Source organism: Chiloscyllium plagiosum, unplaced genomic scaffold (assembly GCF_037043375.1).
Source record: "Chiloscyllium plagiosum isolate Xiang-an unplaced genomic scaffold, Cpla_swu_hap1 HiC_scaffold_1, whole genome shotgun sequence".
Lineage (NCBI taxonomy): Eukaryota > Metazoa > Chordata > Chondrichthyes > Orectolobiformes > Hemiscylliidae > Chiloscyllium > Chiloscyllium plagiosum.
The window spans coordinates 155567342-155584225 of NW_028270139.1; the positions used below are offsets into that span (position 1 = coordinate 155567342).

General features: G+C 43.0%; 1 protein-coding gene across 2 annotated transcripts in view; it reads left to right on the plus strand.

Annotated features, from left to right (window-relative positions):
* The window catches only part of LOC122553785 (dedicator of cytokinesis protein 2-like), a 1246386-nt gene that overhangs the window by 879908 nt on the left and 349594 nt on the right, over nt 1-16884 (plus strand). For both annotated transcript variants that reach the window (XM_087991733.1, XM_043698147.2), the window contains exons 30-31: nt 10889-10967; nt 13728-13828. In XM_087991733.1, the coding sequence (XP_087847859.1) occupies nt 10889-10967; nt 13728-13828 (180 nt within the window). The remainder of the gene's footprint in view (nt 1-10888; nt 10968-13727; nt 13829-16884) is intronic.

Genomic DNA, 16884 nt, shown 5'->3' on the forward strand with positions numbered 1-16884 from the left:
TCTTTCACCTAATAGATTAGTGATGTAATGGCTATGATGGTGGGAGGGCAATTTTCTGAGATTGGAATTTGTTTGGGATATGATAGTGGAATGTTTGCGATGCAAATATCTCTGTCGCCTGGAATGTTTGGCGCCGACATTAAGTGCATGAAAACAATGTAGAAATGATTCTATTGTCTACCTCTAGTGCCCTCTCAAGCTGGACAACTCACATGAATAGTTTTGGGAAAACTATAAAGGAAATTGAAAATCAGATCACATCTGCACTTGCAATATTGACCCATATGACATAAAGTCAAGAGGGTGGTGCTGGAAAAACACAGCAGGTCAGACAGCATTTGAGGAGCAGGAAAATCAACATTTCAGGCATAAGTCCTTTATCAGGAAGAACTTCTTCTGCCCGAAACGTCAATTCTCCTGCTGCTCGGATGCTGTCTGCCCTGTTGTGCTTTTCCAGCACCACGCTCTCAACTCTGATCTCCAGCATCTGCACTTCTCACTTTCTCCCATGGCATGAAGCAGTCCTGAAGAGGTTTTGACAGTCTTAATATCTACCAAGTATTTCAATGTTTAAGAGAACTGAGGCTTGATAATTAAATGATACATTTCAATGTGAAATAAGATTCTGTGCCAACAGGCTTTGTTGGAAGTCAAACATTGAGCCAATTTACTTTGTCGAGGACAGTGCTTCTGTGTACCAGGGTACAGTTAACAATTGAAAGAGATGTTCAGTGTGACCTTGTGTTACGGTTCACTCAAGGAATCCAAGTTGCAGTGACAACATGGCCTCTTGCCTGCATAATGAAACATGGAGTGAAGGAAATTGATATTCGAGATTTCAACATTCATTCCATCATATGCATGCATGAAAATCTCTCCCACTCTTACCATCTGCCATTCGGAGATGTTTCAGAAGGAGTAGCGATTTGCATTATCATTACTTAGATATTAAGGCCTGGGGTGGGAGTCAAACTCAGAGAAACTACCCTGAGAAAGTATGTATACTTCAATGCAAGAAGTATACGAAATAAGGTAGGTGAACTTGCAGCGTTGGTTGGTACCTGGGACTTCGATGTTGTGGCTATTACGGAGACATGGCTAGAACAGGGACAGGATTGGCTGTTGCAGGTTCCGGGATTTAAATGTTTTAGTAGGGTCAGAGGTGGGGGTAAAAGAGGGGGAGGTGTGGCATTGCTTGTCAAAGATAGTATTACAGCGGTGGAAAGGACGATGGATGAGGACTTGCCATCTGAGGTAGTTTGGGCTGAGGTTAGGAATAGGAAAGGTGAGGTCACCCTGTTAGGAGTCTTTTACAGGCCTCCTAATAGTCCTAGAATCATTGAAGAAAGGATTGGGAAGGTGATTCAGGAGATGAGTGACAGTAATAGGGTGGTTGTTATGGGGGACTTTAACTTTCCTGATATTGATTGGGAAAGCTATAGCTCAAGTTCGTTAGATGGGTCAGTGTTTGTTCAATGTGTGCAGGAGAGTTTCCTGACACAATATGTAGACAGGCCAACAAGAGGTGAGGCCATACTGGATTTGGTTCTGGGTAACGAACCAGGCCAGGTGTTAGAATTAGAGGTAGGTGAGCACTTTGGGGATAGTGACCATAATTCGGTGATTTTTACACTCGTGATGGAGAGGGATAAGTGTGTACTACAGGGCAAGAATTATAGCTGGGGTAAGGGAAATTATGATGCGGTGAGGCATGACTTAGGATGTGTGGCTTGGAAAAGTAGACTCCAAGGCAAGAGTGTAAATGATATGTGGAACTTGTTCAAGGGGCAACTATTGAGTGTCCTTGATAATTATGTACCTGTCAGGCAGGAAGGAAAGGGTCGTGCGAGGGAGCCGTGGTTTAATAAGGAATTGGAATCCCTTGTTAAATGGAAGAGGGCAGCCTATCTCAAGATGAGACGTGAAGGTTCAATTGGGGCGATTGAGAGTTATAGGGTAGCCAGGAAGGACCTGAAGAGAGAGCTAAAAGCAGCAAGGAGGGGACATGAAAGGTCCTTAGTAGATAGGATTAGGGAAAACCCTAAGGCTTTCTATAGGTATGTTAGGAATAAAAGAATGACTAGGGTAGGAATAGGTCCAGTCAAGGATAGTAGGGGGAAGTTGCGTGTGGAGGCGGAAGAGATTGGGGAGACACTGAATGAATACTTTTCTTCAGTATTCACTCAGGAACAGGGCATTGTTGTCGATGAGAATACTGAGGCACAAATAAGTAGAATGGATGGCTTTGAGGTATGTAGAGAAGAGGTGTTGGAAATCCTGGAAAAGGTGAAAATAGATAAGTCCCCTGGGCCTGATGGCATTTATCCTAGGATTCTCTGGGAAGCAAGGGAGGAGATTGCAGAGCCATTGGCCTTGATTTTTATGTCCTCTTTGTCTACAGGAGTAGTCCCAGAAGACTGGAGGATAGCAAATGTGGTTCCCTTGTTCAAAAAGGGGAGTAGGGATAGCCCTAGTAACTATAGGCCGGTGAGTCTCACTTCTGTTGTGGGCAAAGTCTTAGAGAGAATTGTAAGGGATAGGATTTATGCACATCTAGATAGGAATAATGTGATCAAGGATAGTCAGCATGGTTTTGTGAAGGGCAAGTCGTGCCTCACAAACCTTATTGAATTCTTTGAAAAGGTGACGAAGGAGGTTGATGAGGGGAAAGCGGTAGATGTGGTATATATGGATTTTAGTAAGGCGTTTGATAAGGTTCCCCATGGTAGGCTACTGCAGAAAATACGGAGATATGGCATTGAGGGTGAGTTGGAGGTTTGGATTAGGAATTGGCTGGATGGAAGAAGACAGAGGGTAGTAGTTGATGGCAAAGTTTCTTCATGGAGTGCCGTCACTAGCGGTGTTCCGCAAGGATCTGTTTTGGGACCATTGCTGTTTGTCATTTTTATAAATGACCTGGAAGAGGGGTTAGAAGGTTGGGTGAGCAAGTTTGCGGATGATACGAAAGTCGGAGGAGTTGTTGACAGTGAGGAAGCATGTGGCAGGTTACAGCAGGATATAGAGAAGCTGCAGAGCTGGGCAGAAAGGTGGCAGATGGAATTCAATGTAGCTAAGTGCGAGGTGATTCACTTTGGGAAGAATAACAAAAAGATGGGGTACTGGGCTAATGGTCGGATACTTGGTAGTGTGGATGAGCAGAGGGATCTTGGTGTCCATGTACACAGATCTCTGAAAGTTGCCACCCAGGTAAATAGTGCGGTGAGGAAGGCATATGGCGTACTGGCTTTTATTGGTAGAGGAATTGAGTTCCGGAGTCCTGAGGTCATGATGCAGTTGTATAAGACTCTGGTACGGCCGCATCTGGAATATTGTGTGCAGTTTTGGTCGCCATACTATAGGAAGGATGTGGAGGCATTGGAACGGGTGCAGAGGAGGTTTACCAGGATGTTGCCTGGTATGGAAGGAAAATCGTATGAGGAAAGACTGAGGCACTTGGGGCTGTTTTCACTAGAGAAAAGAAGGTTTAGGGGTGACTTGATTGAGGTGTACAAGATGATTAGGGGGTTAGATAGGGTCGACAGTATGAACCTTTTCCCGCGTATTGAGTCGGGTATTACAAGGGGGCATAGCTTTAAATTAAGGGGGGGTAGATATAGGACTGATGTTAGGGGTAGGTTCTTCACTCAGCGAGTCGTTAGTTCATGGAATGCCCTGCCAGTAACAGTGGTGGACTCTCCCTCTTTATGGGCATTTAAGAGGGCATTGGATAGGTATATGGAGGATAGTGGGTTAGTGTAGTTTAGGTGGGCTTGGATCGGCGCAACATCGAGGGCCCAAGGGCCTGTACTGCGCTGTATTCTTCTATGTTCTATGTTCTATGTACCCACAGCGCTGGAAAGACCTTTCTGAATGTTGTGACTACAGGCAATGACAAAATCAATCTAATTCAGAAAGGGAATGCAAAACTGAACCAAGCCAGTCATTGGTCTGCTTTTAAGAAAAGTTCTCAAGGTTACGCCATCATTACAAAGCTGGTATCAGTTGGCAACTCCTGAATTATGCCATGACAAGGTGGTGCTTGGTCATTGTCTTGAACTGCTGTAGTGTGTGTGGAATCAGTATAGCCAAAGTGTAGTGAGGGAGGAAACACCAGCATTCTGACCCAGGAAAATTGAAGGATATATATGTACAGGGTGGGAGAGTGCACAGTTTGGAGGGGAACTTACAGAGAATGATGTTTCTGTACATTTGTCCTCTCCTTCTTGGTGATTGAGGTCACAGGTCTGGGAAGTGCTGACAAAGAAGCCTTTGTGAGTTATTGAGTCAAAGAGCATAGAAACAGACCATTTGGTCCAACTAGTCCATGCTGACTATAACCCCAAACTGAACTAGATGATGCAGTATGTCTTGAAGATAGTGAACATCAAAGTCATGATGCATCAATGTTAGTGGAATTGGGGTTTGCAGGTTACTTGATGTCATCCAAAGCTGCCCAGACCTGCCATTTCTTATGCCAAGTTCCATTCACCCCTGAGCTTACTGGCGGTCACGAAAGACCTTGATTTGAAAATTCTCATCCAAGTTTTCAAATCCCTCCAATGTGCCATTCCCTTCACTCCTAATCTATTTTGCAACTTTCAACCCCACGACTTTCCAGGTTGTCTGCACACAATTAATTCTGGCCTGTTCGGTAATTCAATCAACACGTCGGGAATTCGCCTGTGTCTACACCCAGAGCACTGGGATTTCTTCCCTAAACCTCTCTATCCTACTCTGAGCTGCTCTTTGGGATGCACAAGGCTGATTTTTTTCCACTTTTTTGGGACTAAGCAGACTCAATGGGCTGAATGGCCTACTTCTGCTCCTACATCTGAGGGTCGAATGATTAAAATCCTGGGAATCCCTCCCTTACAGCACTGTGGAATATCCAAATTCCCCTGGACCGTGGTGGCTTGAGAAGGTACTACATTTTCCAAGACAATTACAGATGGACAATAAATGCTGGCCCAGCCAGTGATGTTTCCTGAAGAAGGGCTTATGCCCGAAACGTTGATTCTCCTGTTCCTTTGATGCTGCCTGACCTGCTGCGCTTTTCCAGCAACACATTTTTAAGCTCTGATCTCCAGCATCTGCAGTCCTCACTTTCTCCCAGCCAGTGATGCCCATATCCCACTGATATAGAATCATTACATTTAATTTAATCCACCTATAAAGTGCTTTGGGCAGTTTGCTCGGTAATAGACACCACACAAGCACAATCTGCGGCTTAGCTGGATGCACATGTTTGTTCTGCTTAGTTCTGTAGGGCTTTTATCTGGTTGCTGTTGTTATGTTTCCTTGGTTGGATTTGATGATCACATCGGGGAGATTGACTGGGGGGAGTTCCTGTGCTCACAATGTGTAGGAGCTGCATTAACATGATCAGATCCAGTAATTAACTCAGCAAATCATGTCATTTCAGCAGTGCGTACAAGCTAATTCAGCTGCGACACACCATAGGGCACTGTGTGAGCTCAGTGACGCTATCAGCATTCTGTTCAAACAAAGATGTACTCCCAGTTAACAGCAGAAAGACTTTGGCTAAGAATCATCATTTTAACAGTGAGGCTGTCTGCATAATGTGCAAATTCACCCGAGTTCTTTTTTTTTTAAATATTTTCTAATCAACCTGTTCAAAGATATTATTACACACCTCTGGAGCAGGTAGGACTTGAACTCGAATCTCCTAGCGCATAGCCACCTGAGTTATTTATTTAAATTTATTTTTCTGTTAATTTCTGTATTCATAAGTGGTTTTGCATGCTTTCCCCAACCTTCAAATCACTAGCGGCATTTTTCATCTGTTAACCACCACCAGTAAATCTCCCTTGTTTCCCAGTTCATTAATTTGCCTGCAAAGCCTACTAGAGACAATGCAGATGACCCCAAAGGTAAGGGGCAGGTAGGGAGAGAGAGAGGGGGCTAAACAAAAATGGAGCAGGAAAGGAGATAAAGTACCCCCTATGATGCCTACTTTTGTACAAAGACATCGAGAGTATTGGTGGAAACTGTGCAACCCCTCTCCAAGAACACTGGTTGAGTTGATCAGATTTGTTCATCCTCAGCTGCTTCACCAATACCCTTCCCTCCATCATTAGATTGGAAATAAGAATGCTCACCAATGGTCGTGTAATCTTCATCAATATCCTGATGGTTTCCATGGACGGGTTGGACCAAAGAGTCCATCTTCATGTGCAGGACTCCATGAGAAACAAATTTAGACGGTCATAGATGACTACTGTAGTCACAAGGACAAGTTAGATGCTGAACTATTCAACAATTTAACTCTCCTCTTGACTCCCCAAAGTCCATCCACCACCCATTAGGCACCAGTCAGGAATGTGATGGAATTATTCCCCACTTGCCTGGATGAGTGCAGCTCTCCAGCACTCAAGAAGCTCAACCCCCACCCAGGAGAAAGCAACCTGTTTGATTGGCAAGCCGTCTGCTTCTGAAACATTCATTCACTCCAGGGTCCAATGGCAGCAGTTGTACCATCGAAAGATGCACTGCAACAACTCACAAATCTCCCTTCAACAGCACCTTCCAAACCCACACTATCCACCAGCTACAAGCACAGTGTGATAGCTGTTTGGAAGCTGCAAGTCACCTTTGACTCCGTAGACCATGCTGACATGGAACAATGCCACCGTCGCCGGGTCAAAATCCTGGAACTCCCTACTGTGCAGCACTTTGGATATACCCACTCAGACCACAGTGGTAGCTCCCAAACACCTTCTCAGGAGGCAGTTATCTATTTTTCTAACCAACCTGTTCAGAAATATTATTAGACACCTCTGAAGGAGATGGGACTTGAATTCAGGCCTCTCGGTCCAGGGTTAAGGATTGTATCTCTGCATCACAAGACGTCTCTCTCAGGAGGCAGTTAGAAACAGGCAGCAATTGCAGGCATCTGCACAACCTATTAATGAATTAGAAAGGAACAGAATGCATGACACAGTCCATTCAGTCCAACTGATCCATTCTGTTGCTAATGCTCCAAACTTGCTGCTTGATGCTATAAAAGAATTAAGTCCCTCCACTAGCTCATGAGCAAAATGTAATGATAATGTCAAGAATGACAACATTTTACACTGACACCAATGCAGCTAATGGCTTCTTCACGCCTTTTCTTGGCATGAGAAGAAATACAGAAAATAGGACTGGGAGTGGTCCATTCAGCCCTTCAAGCCTGCACCGAGCTATTTGGCAACACTTATAAAGGCATAGAGTCATAGAGATGTACAGCAGGGAAACAGACCCTTCGGTCCAACCTGTCCATGCCGACCAGATATTCCAACCCAATCTAGTCCCACCTGCCAGCACCCGGCCCATATCCCTCCAAATTCTTCCTATTCATATACCCATCCAAATGCCTCTTAAATGTTGCAATTGTACCAGCCTCCACCACATCCTCTGGCAGCTCATTCCATACATGTACCACCCTCTGCGTGAAAAAGTTGCCACTTAGGTCTCTTTTATATCTTTCCCCCCTCACCCTAAACTTACGCCCTCTAATTCTGAACTCCCCAACCCCAGGGAAAAGACTTTGCCTATTTACCCTATCCATGCCCCTCATAATTTTGTAAATCTCTATAAGGTCACCCGTGTGCCTCCGATGCTCCAGGGAAAACAGCCCCAGCCTGTTCAGCCTCTCCCTATAGCTCAAATCCTCCAACCCTGGCCACATCCTTGTAAATCTTTTCTGAACCCTTTCAAGTTCACAACATCTTTCCAATAGGAAGGAAACCAGAAGTGCACGCAATATTCCAACAGTGGCCTAACCAATGTCCTGTACAGCCGCAACATGACCTCCCAACTCCTGTACTCAATACTCTGACCAATAAAGGAAAGCATACCAAACGCCTTTTTCACTATCCTATCTACCTGCGACTCCACTTTCAAGGAGCTATGAACCTGCACTCCAAGGTCTCTTTGTTCAGCAACACTCCCTAGGACCTTACCATTAAGTGTATAAGTCCTGCTAAGATTTGCTTTCCCAAAATGTAGCACCTCGCATTTATCTGAATTAAACTCCATCTGCCACAGCACTTCCTCCTCTGTAATCTGGACATTTTGCAAAATGTCACCATCTATTTCCCTACAGTCTCTTCCATATTCTTTTCTACAGTAAATACTGATGCAAAATATTCATTTTGTATCTCACCCATTTTCTGTGGCTCCACACAAAGGCTGCCTTGCTGATCTTTGAGGGGCCCTATTCGCTCCCTAGTTCCTTTTGTCCTTAATATATTTGTAAAAACCCTTTGGATTCTCCTTAATTCTATTTGCCAAAGCTATCTCATGTCCCCGTTTTGCCCTCCTGATTTCCCTCTTAAGTATACTTCTACTTCCTTTATACTCTTCTAAGGATTCACTCGATCTATCCTGTCTATACCTGACATATGCTTCCTTCTGTTTCTTAACCAAACCCTCAATTTCTTTAGTCATCCAGCATTCCCTATATGAATGGTCTGCATCCGAATAGACTTCTAAAATGCTGCATTGGCTATAAAGTACTTCAAGAGATCTTGAGGAGCTACAGAAATTCCACTCCTTCTTCCGTATGGTGGTTAGAGAATAAATCCTGACCTTGCTGATAATGTCTGCATCATGAGAATGAGTTGGGGAAAATAAATTGCAGCCAGAGTTCACTGGCAGTGAATCTGAAATGGATTACTGGCTAATATCCTCCTTGTCATGTCCTCAGGTCATGAACCTTTCTCCCATTGGATCACTTCTGACACCATCACCTTGCTCAGTTTTATCTGTTGATGGGTTGACTGTGCTTTATGTTACACACTTTAATCCAATACATGGAGTGACCTACTCCTGCTGCTGTTTCTTTATTATCCTTATAACCTCCCTGTTAGTCAGCCCAAAAACAGAAATGCAGATTTGATCACCAGACATCTTCAGTTTCTCACTTCAACCTCCCTATCATATTCACGTTGTAAATTTATTTGCATCGCCTTCTCAAGAAGTTATAATTTTATTTAAAGAATGGCGAAGCAGAATAGGAAATAGGAATATGTTGGCCATTCAGCCTGTCAAGTTGGTTCTATCATTTTAGGAGTTCATTATATTCCCTAAATTCCATTTCTCACCATGCTGTGACGAAGCTGTTCCTTTAACAAAATTATGTTGTCCTTGTTTGTTTTTTTCAGAGAGGTTGTAAATGACACAGATTCCAAAAAGTATGAGTTTGGATAGATTTTAGGGCCAATTTGTTGACAGTTAACAGATACTGCATCAGGCAGAAGGCTCCTAAGTTAAAAAAAACACTTGTGAGATGAAAGGGGAGTGGCTAGTTCTCTCAGCTCAGCTATTCACTGGTTTGGTTTTAATTGTGCAGGATGTGTGTGTGAAGAAAGGCTGCTGGACCCTCTCTCTCTCACTCTCTCTCTGAGTTCTCTCCTGTAAGAACATGTTTGATTTTTCCTTTTGTGCCAAGGGATGTTGATAGGGATTGTTGCAGGTATTTTTGGAACAGCATCATTAAGTTGGGGTAGTTTGTTCGGTTTTCAGATGAGTTATTCGGTATTCTGTTTTCTGTTCTTTGTGTTTCATCGTGATGTTGTAAATAAATCCTGTTTTGTTAAAAACTAACTCGTTTGACCAGCAGCATCTCTCTTGGAATATCCACTGTAGGCCTGCTTAAAACAACGAGCAAACTTATGGTCTGGGCTACTTTTTAAAATGTTTTAAGGGGGTCTGGCCTGGTCCATGACAATACTCAACAAAAAAAAACAATGAATCTCAGTCCCTAAGATTTCAAATGTCTACAGAGACATTTGTAGATTTTGTGTGAAGAGTTTTTCTTTCCCCTTGTTTCCTTCAGGAAAGAAAGGAAACTCAATTAGATTGCTCTTCAATCTGCTATGTTCCAGGTCATGCAACCTCTCCTTCAGAGTTAAACCTCTAACCCTGGTTTTATTCTGGTAATTTTTTTTTTTCTTTCCTACACTCTCTTCCACCAAAGGCAGAGGAAGCAAAGTCTTTGATATTTTTAAGACAGAAGTCAATCAGCTCTTGATAAACGAGGGGAGAGAGCTTACCAGGAGATTACGTGGTGGAATGTGCATCGGAGGTTACAATCAGATCAGGCATGATCTTGTTAAATAGCAGGGCAAGCTTGAAGGGCCAAATGGCCTACACCTGATCTTAACTCATTTAACCAGCACCATATGGACTAACCCTCTCAATATCCTGGCACAACCTATAAACCTCAAATACTGTGAAGATTATTGTATTATTCTGTCTAGTTATTTCGGCTTTTAAATTTATTTACCTCAAATAAACTATACTTGTTCAATCAAATGGCCACATGAAATATCAACAGTTGATTTAGTTTCACATCAACTCCTCCTCAAATACTGCAGTGTCTGAGTAGTCAGTTGGGGGTGCGAGTGAAAAGGCTCTCTGTCAGTAAGCTGTATTTAAGGCAATGTTACGTTATTGTTTAAGTGATTGAGGTTGTGATTGAAGTGTAACAGTAATGTCCATAACTTACTGTGCATTTTTACATTGATTGCATGGGCATCTTGATCACTCAGAATATTTGATCAGCCAGCACATTCCTGGTCGCTTCGGGTGCTTGTCAATGAAAAGTTTGCTGTCTTTTTGTCTAAGGCACTCACTATTGAAGCCAATGTTCCAGATAGCATCTGATCCATTTTCAACTCAGCTGAACCATCACTTCATCCGCTTCATATTCCAGGCCTTTTGAGATCACAACTAAAATATTCCATTAGCCTTTCTGATTGCTTCTTGTACTTCTATCTAGAACATAAGCCTTTTTGTTTTCCCTTCTGCCGTGACTTGCTTTAGGAGTCTTCAGTTGAAGAAATGTTTAGTAATGAGTTATGTGTTTTTTTTCTCTCTGCAGGGTTTTTCGACGTGCCATCAACCACTATGCGGAAACATTGAATAAAATGTTTTTGAACAGTGCAAGCTTTGAGCTCCAGGTATGTTTGTACTGGACAAAGGGTTTCACAGGAGGAGTAAGGGGAGAACACACATTGATACGATGGGGTTAGCAACACTGCCCTGTCAGCAATTTTCCATCATTGTCCACTAATTCAAAAAGCAGTACTTTCTGCTTGATTGGCAGCAAGTTATTTATTTTAAAACACTTTTGCATATGTATCTGTGTGAATTTTCACACTAATCCTTGCACGTGCCAAGAAATAAATATTTCTCCACTCAAGCATCCAGTGGTAGCAGCATGTATTCCCAGGCCAGGCGTAGCATGTCGAAATAGGAGGAGGAGGAGGAGGAGACCACTTGGGTTCGCTCCGCCATCCACTAAGATCAGGATTGATCTGGTTGTTGCTCTAAATCCACTCTCCTACATGATCCCTGTTACTCTTGTTAATCAAAAACTTTTGTAACTCAGCCTGGAATATATTCAATGACCCAGCCTCCCCTGGGGAAGGAGAATGAATGATCCTCTGGGAGAAGACATTCCTTTTTTATCTTTAACTCATATGAAGAAATTAAAATCCAGATCTTTGGTGGGGATGAGAGTGAGGATCTTCTCTGGGAGATGTGTCTCATCTCCAGTTGACGCTTCCAATGATGCGCTGCTATTGAAATTGGTGGGTTGCTTCCCAGAGATAACTATCAAGGGAATGACAGAGAGAAAGCTGCAGAACAGAGAGATTTAGGAGCCTGCGTCCATGAATCATAAAAATCTCGTATCCACGTCCAGTAAATAATAGGAAGGACAAATGGACTGTTGACCTTCATTTTAAAGGGAATGGTGTATTAAAGAAGGTGGTTTTTCCAAAACCTATAAATGGCGCTAGTCAGACCACAACTGGAATACTCTAAATGATTTCGGGCGCATTATCGAAGGAAAGATATTTGGCATTGAAGGCAGTGCGGAGAAGGTTCACTAGGCAGATACTAGGTATGGAGGCACTGTTTAATGAGGAGAGGTTGAGTAGATTGGGCCTGTATCGAAGAATAAGAGGCAGCCTGGTTGAAACACACATAATTCTTTGGGGACTTGACAGGGTAGTTGCAGTTTCCACTTGTGGGAGAGCCTAAGACCAGAGGGCACGATCTCAGAGTAAGGATTCACAAATTTAAGACAGAGATGAGGAGAATTTTTTTCTTTCAGAGGGTAGTGAATCTATGGAATTCTTTATCACAGGGGGCCATTGAGGCTAGGAAATTATGTATGTTCAAGGCTGAGATGAGGCAGATTTTTAATCAGTAAGGGAATTAAGGGTTATGGGGAAGAGGCAGGAAAGTGGAGTTGAAGATTATTCAGCTCATTGAATGGTGAAGTCGATTCAATGAATTGAATGTCAACTTCTGCTCCTACATCTTCTGGTCTTACGTAATGAGTTAGGACAATTTCCACACAGCAGTGGACATTTCCTGACATTTACCCCTGTTAGTCTCATAGAATCATATTGTACATAAGAGGCCCTTCAGCCTGTTGAGACTATACCAAAAAAAAAATACACTACTGCCAACACTAGTTTCCACTTCCCCGCCCAAGGCCCTTTCCCTTGAATGTTGTGACATTTCAAGTGCTCGTACAAGTCCTTTTTAAAGATGACGTTTTCAGCATCAGCAACAATATTGCGCAAAGGCTTCAGGGTGCTAGAACAATGTTGTATGATGTGGTGGAGCTGCCCCTCATTGGGTGTAAATAACATACTATGGGTGGACTTGGACAGAAGAGATAAAAGCACATGGAGAGTTAGGCAGAAGCCTGTACTCTAGCTATGTGAATGTTAAAAACAAATGCAAAGGGACATGCAGAGTATACTACGTATCATTATGTGGCAATGTTTAAGAAATGATCTGTCAATAATGCAGCAATAAGATAGAGCCTGGTATAACTCTGAATATAACAGACTATATTATCCAGTCTTAACATATTTCTCCCAAAAGGGTTGTGAATCTGTGGAATTTGCTACCTCAAAGTACGTTTATTTATAAAGTAAATTTAAGGAGGAGTTAGACAGATTTTTAATTATTAATGGGTTGACAGGATATGGGGAGGAGGCAGGAAAATGGGGGTGAGGAGCATATAAGCCATGATGGAATGGCGGAGCAGGCTTGATGGGCCAAATGGCCTAATTCTGCTCCTATGTCTTATGAATTTATAATATGTAATGGACTATAGTATTAAAAAAACACAAACTTGAAAAGAGTTCTTGATATTACCTTTTCCTCAAAGTGTCTGTCCTGAACTCAAAAGCATGGATGCGGGTATAAAACCACATGAGAAAAGACCACTTGCACCACTCTCCCCAGTCCACCCCACCTCTTCTGGCTCTGTCTCGAACCTGGCACTAATCTGGGGCCAGGAGTTCAAAGGACATCAGATGCTGAGTGAAAAGGAAAAGTTCTGCAGGGTATCAAGGCTCAAGAAGAAGCACTGAGGCTGCTCACAGCCTTGACCCTCATTGATTCGTGCTTGAACATGGAGCATTTTGTAAGGGTTTGAGACGTCGTCTCGGTCGTTCCTCCTTCAGCTTTCCCAATTGCTACAGGCCCCGTCACAGCGCTGGCTCCCCTGCCATCCACAACTGGGCAGTGGCAGAAGTACATTTATGTTTGCTCCATGTAAGTGCTGAGAGTTATGTGTCCAGTATTCACAGATGGACCCAGTGGCTTTGGGAGTGGTGTGTAGAGTGATGCTTGCTGGGAAATCAGTCCATGCATTGAACTTTTACAATTCATTCTTCAATTTGTTTCCACAGCTTTGGAACAATTACTTTCATCTCACTGTGGCCTTCCTAACACAGGAATCTTTGCAACTGGAGAACTTCTCGAATGCTAAGCGTATGGCTATCATATGCAAGTGAGTAGCCTCCTTGTGACTTTAGCACTGCTGCCTCACAGTGCCAGGGTCCCAGGTTCAATTACAATCTATATGAAGTTTGCACTTTCTCCCCATGTCTGCGTGGGTTTCCTCCCACAGTGCAAACATATGCAGGCTAGATAGATTGGCCATGATTAGAACAAAGACAATTTACAGCCCAGGAACAGGCCCTTTGGCCCTCCAAAGCTGATCCAAATCTACTGTCTAAAACCTGTCGCCCAATTCCTAAGCATCTGTATCCCTCTGCTCCCCACCTACTTGTGCATCTGTCCAGACGCATCTTAAATGAATCTACCGTGCCTGCCTCTACCACCTCTGCTGGCAACGCGTTCCAGACACCCACCACCCTCTGTGTGAAGTACTTGCCGCGTGTATCCCCCGTAAACTGTTCACCTCTCACCTTGAAAGCGTGACCTCCTGTTATTGAATCCTTCACCATGGGAAAAAGTTTATCTCTATCCACCCTATCTATATCCTTCATGATTTTGTAAACCTCAATCAGGTCCCCCCTCAATCTCCTTTTTTCTAATGAAAACAAACCTAACCTACTCAACATGTCTTCATAGCTAGCACCTTCCAAACCTAATCTACTCAACATGTCTTCATAGCTAGCACCTTCCATACCTAACCTACTCAACATGTCTTCATAGCTAGCACCTTCCATACCAGGCAACATCCTTGTAAACCTTCTCTGCACCCTCTCCAAAGAGTCCACATCCTTTTGGTAATGTGGTGACCAGAACTGTACACCGTATTCTAAATGTGGCCGAACCAATGTCTTGTACAATTTTAACATGACTTGCCAGCTCCTATACTCAATACCCCATCCAATGAGGCAAGCATACTATATGTCTTCTTGACCACTCTATCCCCCTGTGCAGCAACCTTCAGGGTACAATGGCCCTGCACTCCCAGATCTCTCTGCCCATCAACTTGTCCCAAAGCTCTTCCGTTCATTGTATAATTCTCTCTAGAATTGAAGGCAAGCATACTATATGCCTACTTGACCACTTTATCCCCCTGTGCAGCAACCCTCAGGGTACAATGGACCTGCACTCCCAGATCTCTCTGCCCATCAACTTGTCCCAAAGCTCTTCCGTTCATTGTATAATTCTCTCTGGAATTAGACTTCCTAAATGCATCACCTCACATTTGTCTGGATTGAACTCCATCTGCCACTTTTCTGCCCAACTCTCCAATCTATCTATATCCTCCTGTATTCTTTGACAGTCCCTTATGCTTTCTGCTACTCCACCAATCTTCGTGTCAACTGCAAACTTGCTGATCATACCAACAGTGCCCTCTTCCAGATCATTTATGTATATCACAAACAACAGTGACCCCAGCACTGACCCCTGTGGAACACCACTGGTCACCTTTCTCCATTTCGAGAAACTCCCTTCAACTACTACAACTCTGTCTCCTGTTGCTCAACCAGTCCTTTATCCACCCAGCTAGAACACCCTGCACACCATGTGACTTCACATTCTCTATTAGTTTACCACGGAGAACCTTATCAAACGCCTTACTAAAGTCCATGTATATGACATCAACAGCCCTTCCTTCATCTAACAACTTGGTCACTTCCTTTAAACTGACTTCCTTTACACCCCCACAACGTTGAGTAAATGATGACAAAATATGAAGATCTGTGTTGAAATTGAAGGGATGAAAATAAATAAAGAGAGGGGACTCAAAAAGTTTGTTACTCAGTCCAAGTGGGATGTTCCCTGTGGTGCTGAGGAGAGTTCAGGTGGTAATTCATGCAAAATATTCCAATTATTCTTCGAGAGGGGAATCATTTCAGAGGATTGTAAACTTTATACCTTTGTTAAATAAGTTAAGAGGTATAAACCTGGCAATGCTGGAAAATATCCCAGTATTGGAGAGCAAAGTTTATTGTTTAGAAAATGAAACGTGTTGCGGATTTGTTAGTGAAAGCCTATTTGACAAAACTTGTTCGTGGTTTTTAATGAAACAATGGGTGGGTGTAGTCGGTCTTGTGCATATGGACTTTCAAAAGATGTTTAACAGAATGTGAAATAACAGCCCTGTTTGTAAAATGATAAAGTTGTTTAAAGATGTGGGGACCACGTAAATGTGAAATTGCATGACCGACAAAAGCCAGAGAGCATTGATGAAGAGTTGTTCCAAGACTGGAGAAAAGCATACAAGGGTGAGATCAGTGCAGCTTTTAGAGATATTAATATTCTAAGCCTGGGTATAATTTAAAAGTCTACTTTTGACACAAAACCTGAAAATGCAGTAGGAGACTTCAGAGTGAAGTCTTACATGAATTGATGGGAGAGACATTCATGTGGCAGGCAAAATATCGTGCAGAGAAGTGTAGAGTGATTAGTTTTTTGGGGGGTGAGGAGAATAGTGAGAGCCTTGTAAAATAAAGGATACATTTCAAACGAGACTTAGGATCGCCGATACTTTCACACAGATCTTGGAAAGCAGCAGGACATGTGGTAATCCTATTAAAAAAGGCATAGTAGATTCTTGAGTTTGTAAATGAGGCAAAGGGGATGAAAGCAGAGAATAATGTTGAACCATAACTCTGTTTAAGACTCTGTTAAAGTAGTGTGACCAATGCTACCATACTTTAGGGAAGATATTAGAGAGATTTAGTGGATACTTAGTTGAATGACAAAATTGTACGGAGGCAGAAAAGTTATGGTTGTCCTTTGAGCAAATAGCGTTAAGGGGGGAATTAAAAGAGATATTTCCAAATATTGATCAAGCACATAAAGGGAAATTATTTCCAATACCCAAAGGGTTGGTAATCTTGGATAATATTTCCCATCCTGTGACTATATTAGGAAACTAACCCTGCTCCTGACAGCTGCCTTGTCACTCTTTACTACTCACGGGAATATTAATTGGTGAAAGGTGGGATTTCGAATGGCCCCTCCCCACCAACCAAATTTTGAGGAGGCCCCAACTGTGAGAACATGCCGGCCACCTGAATACCCAATAGTGCTATAGGAGATCTGGATATTGCCTATAATGCAGCCAATCCTGATAAGGCA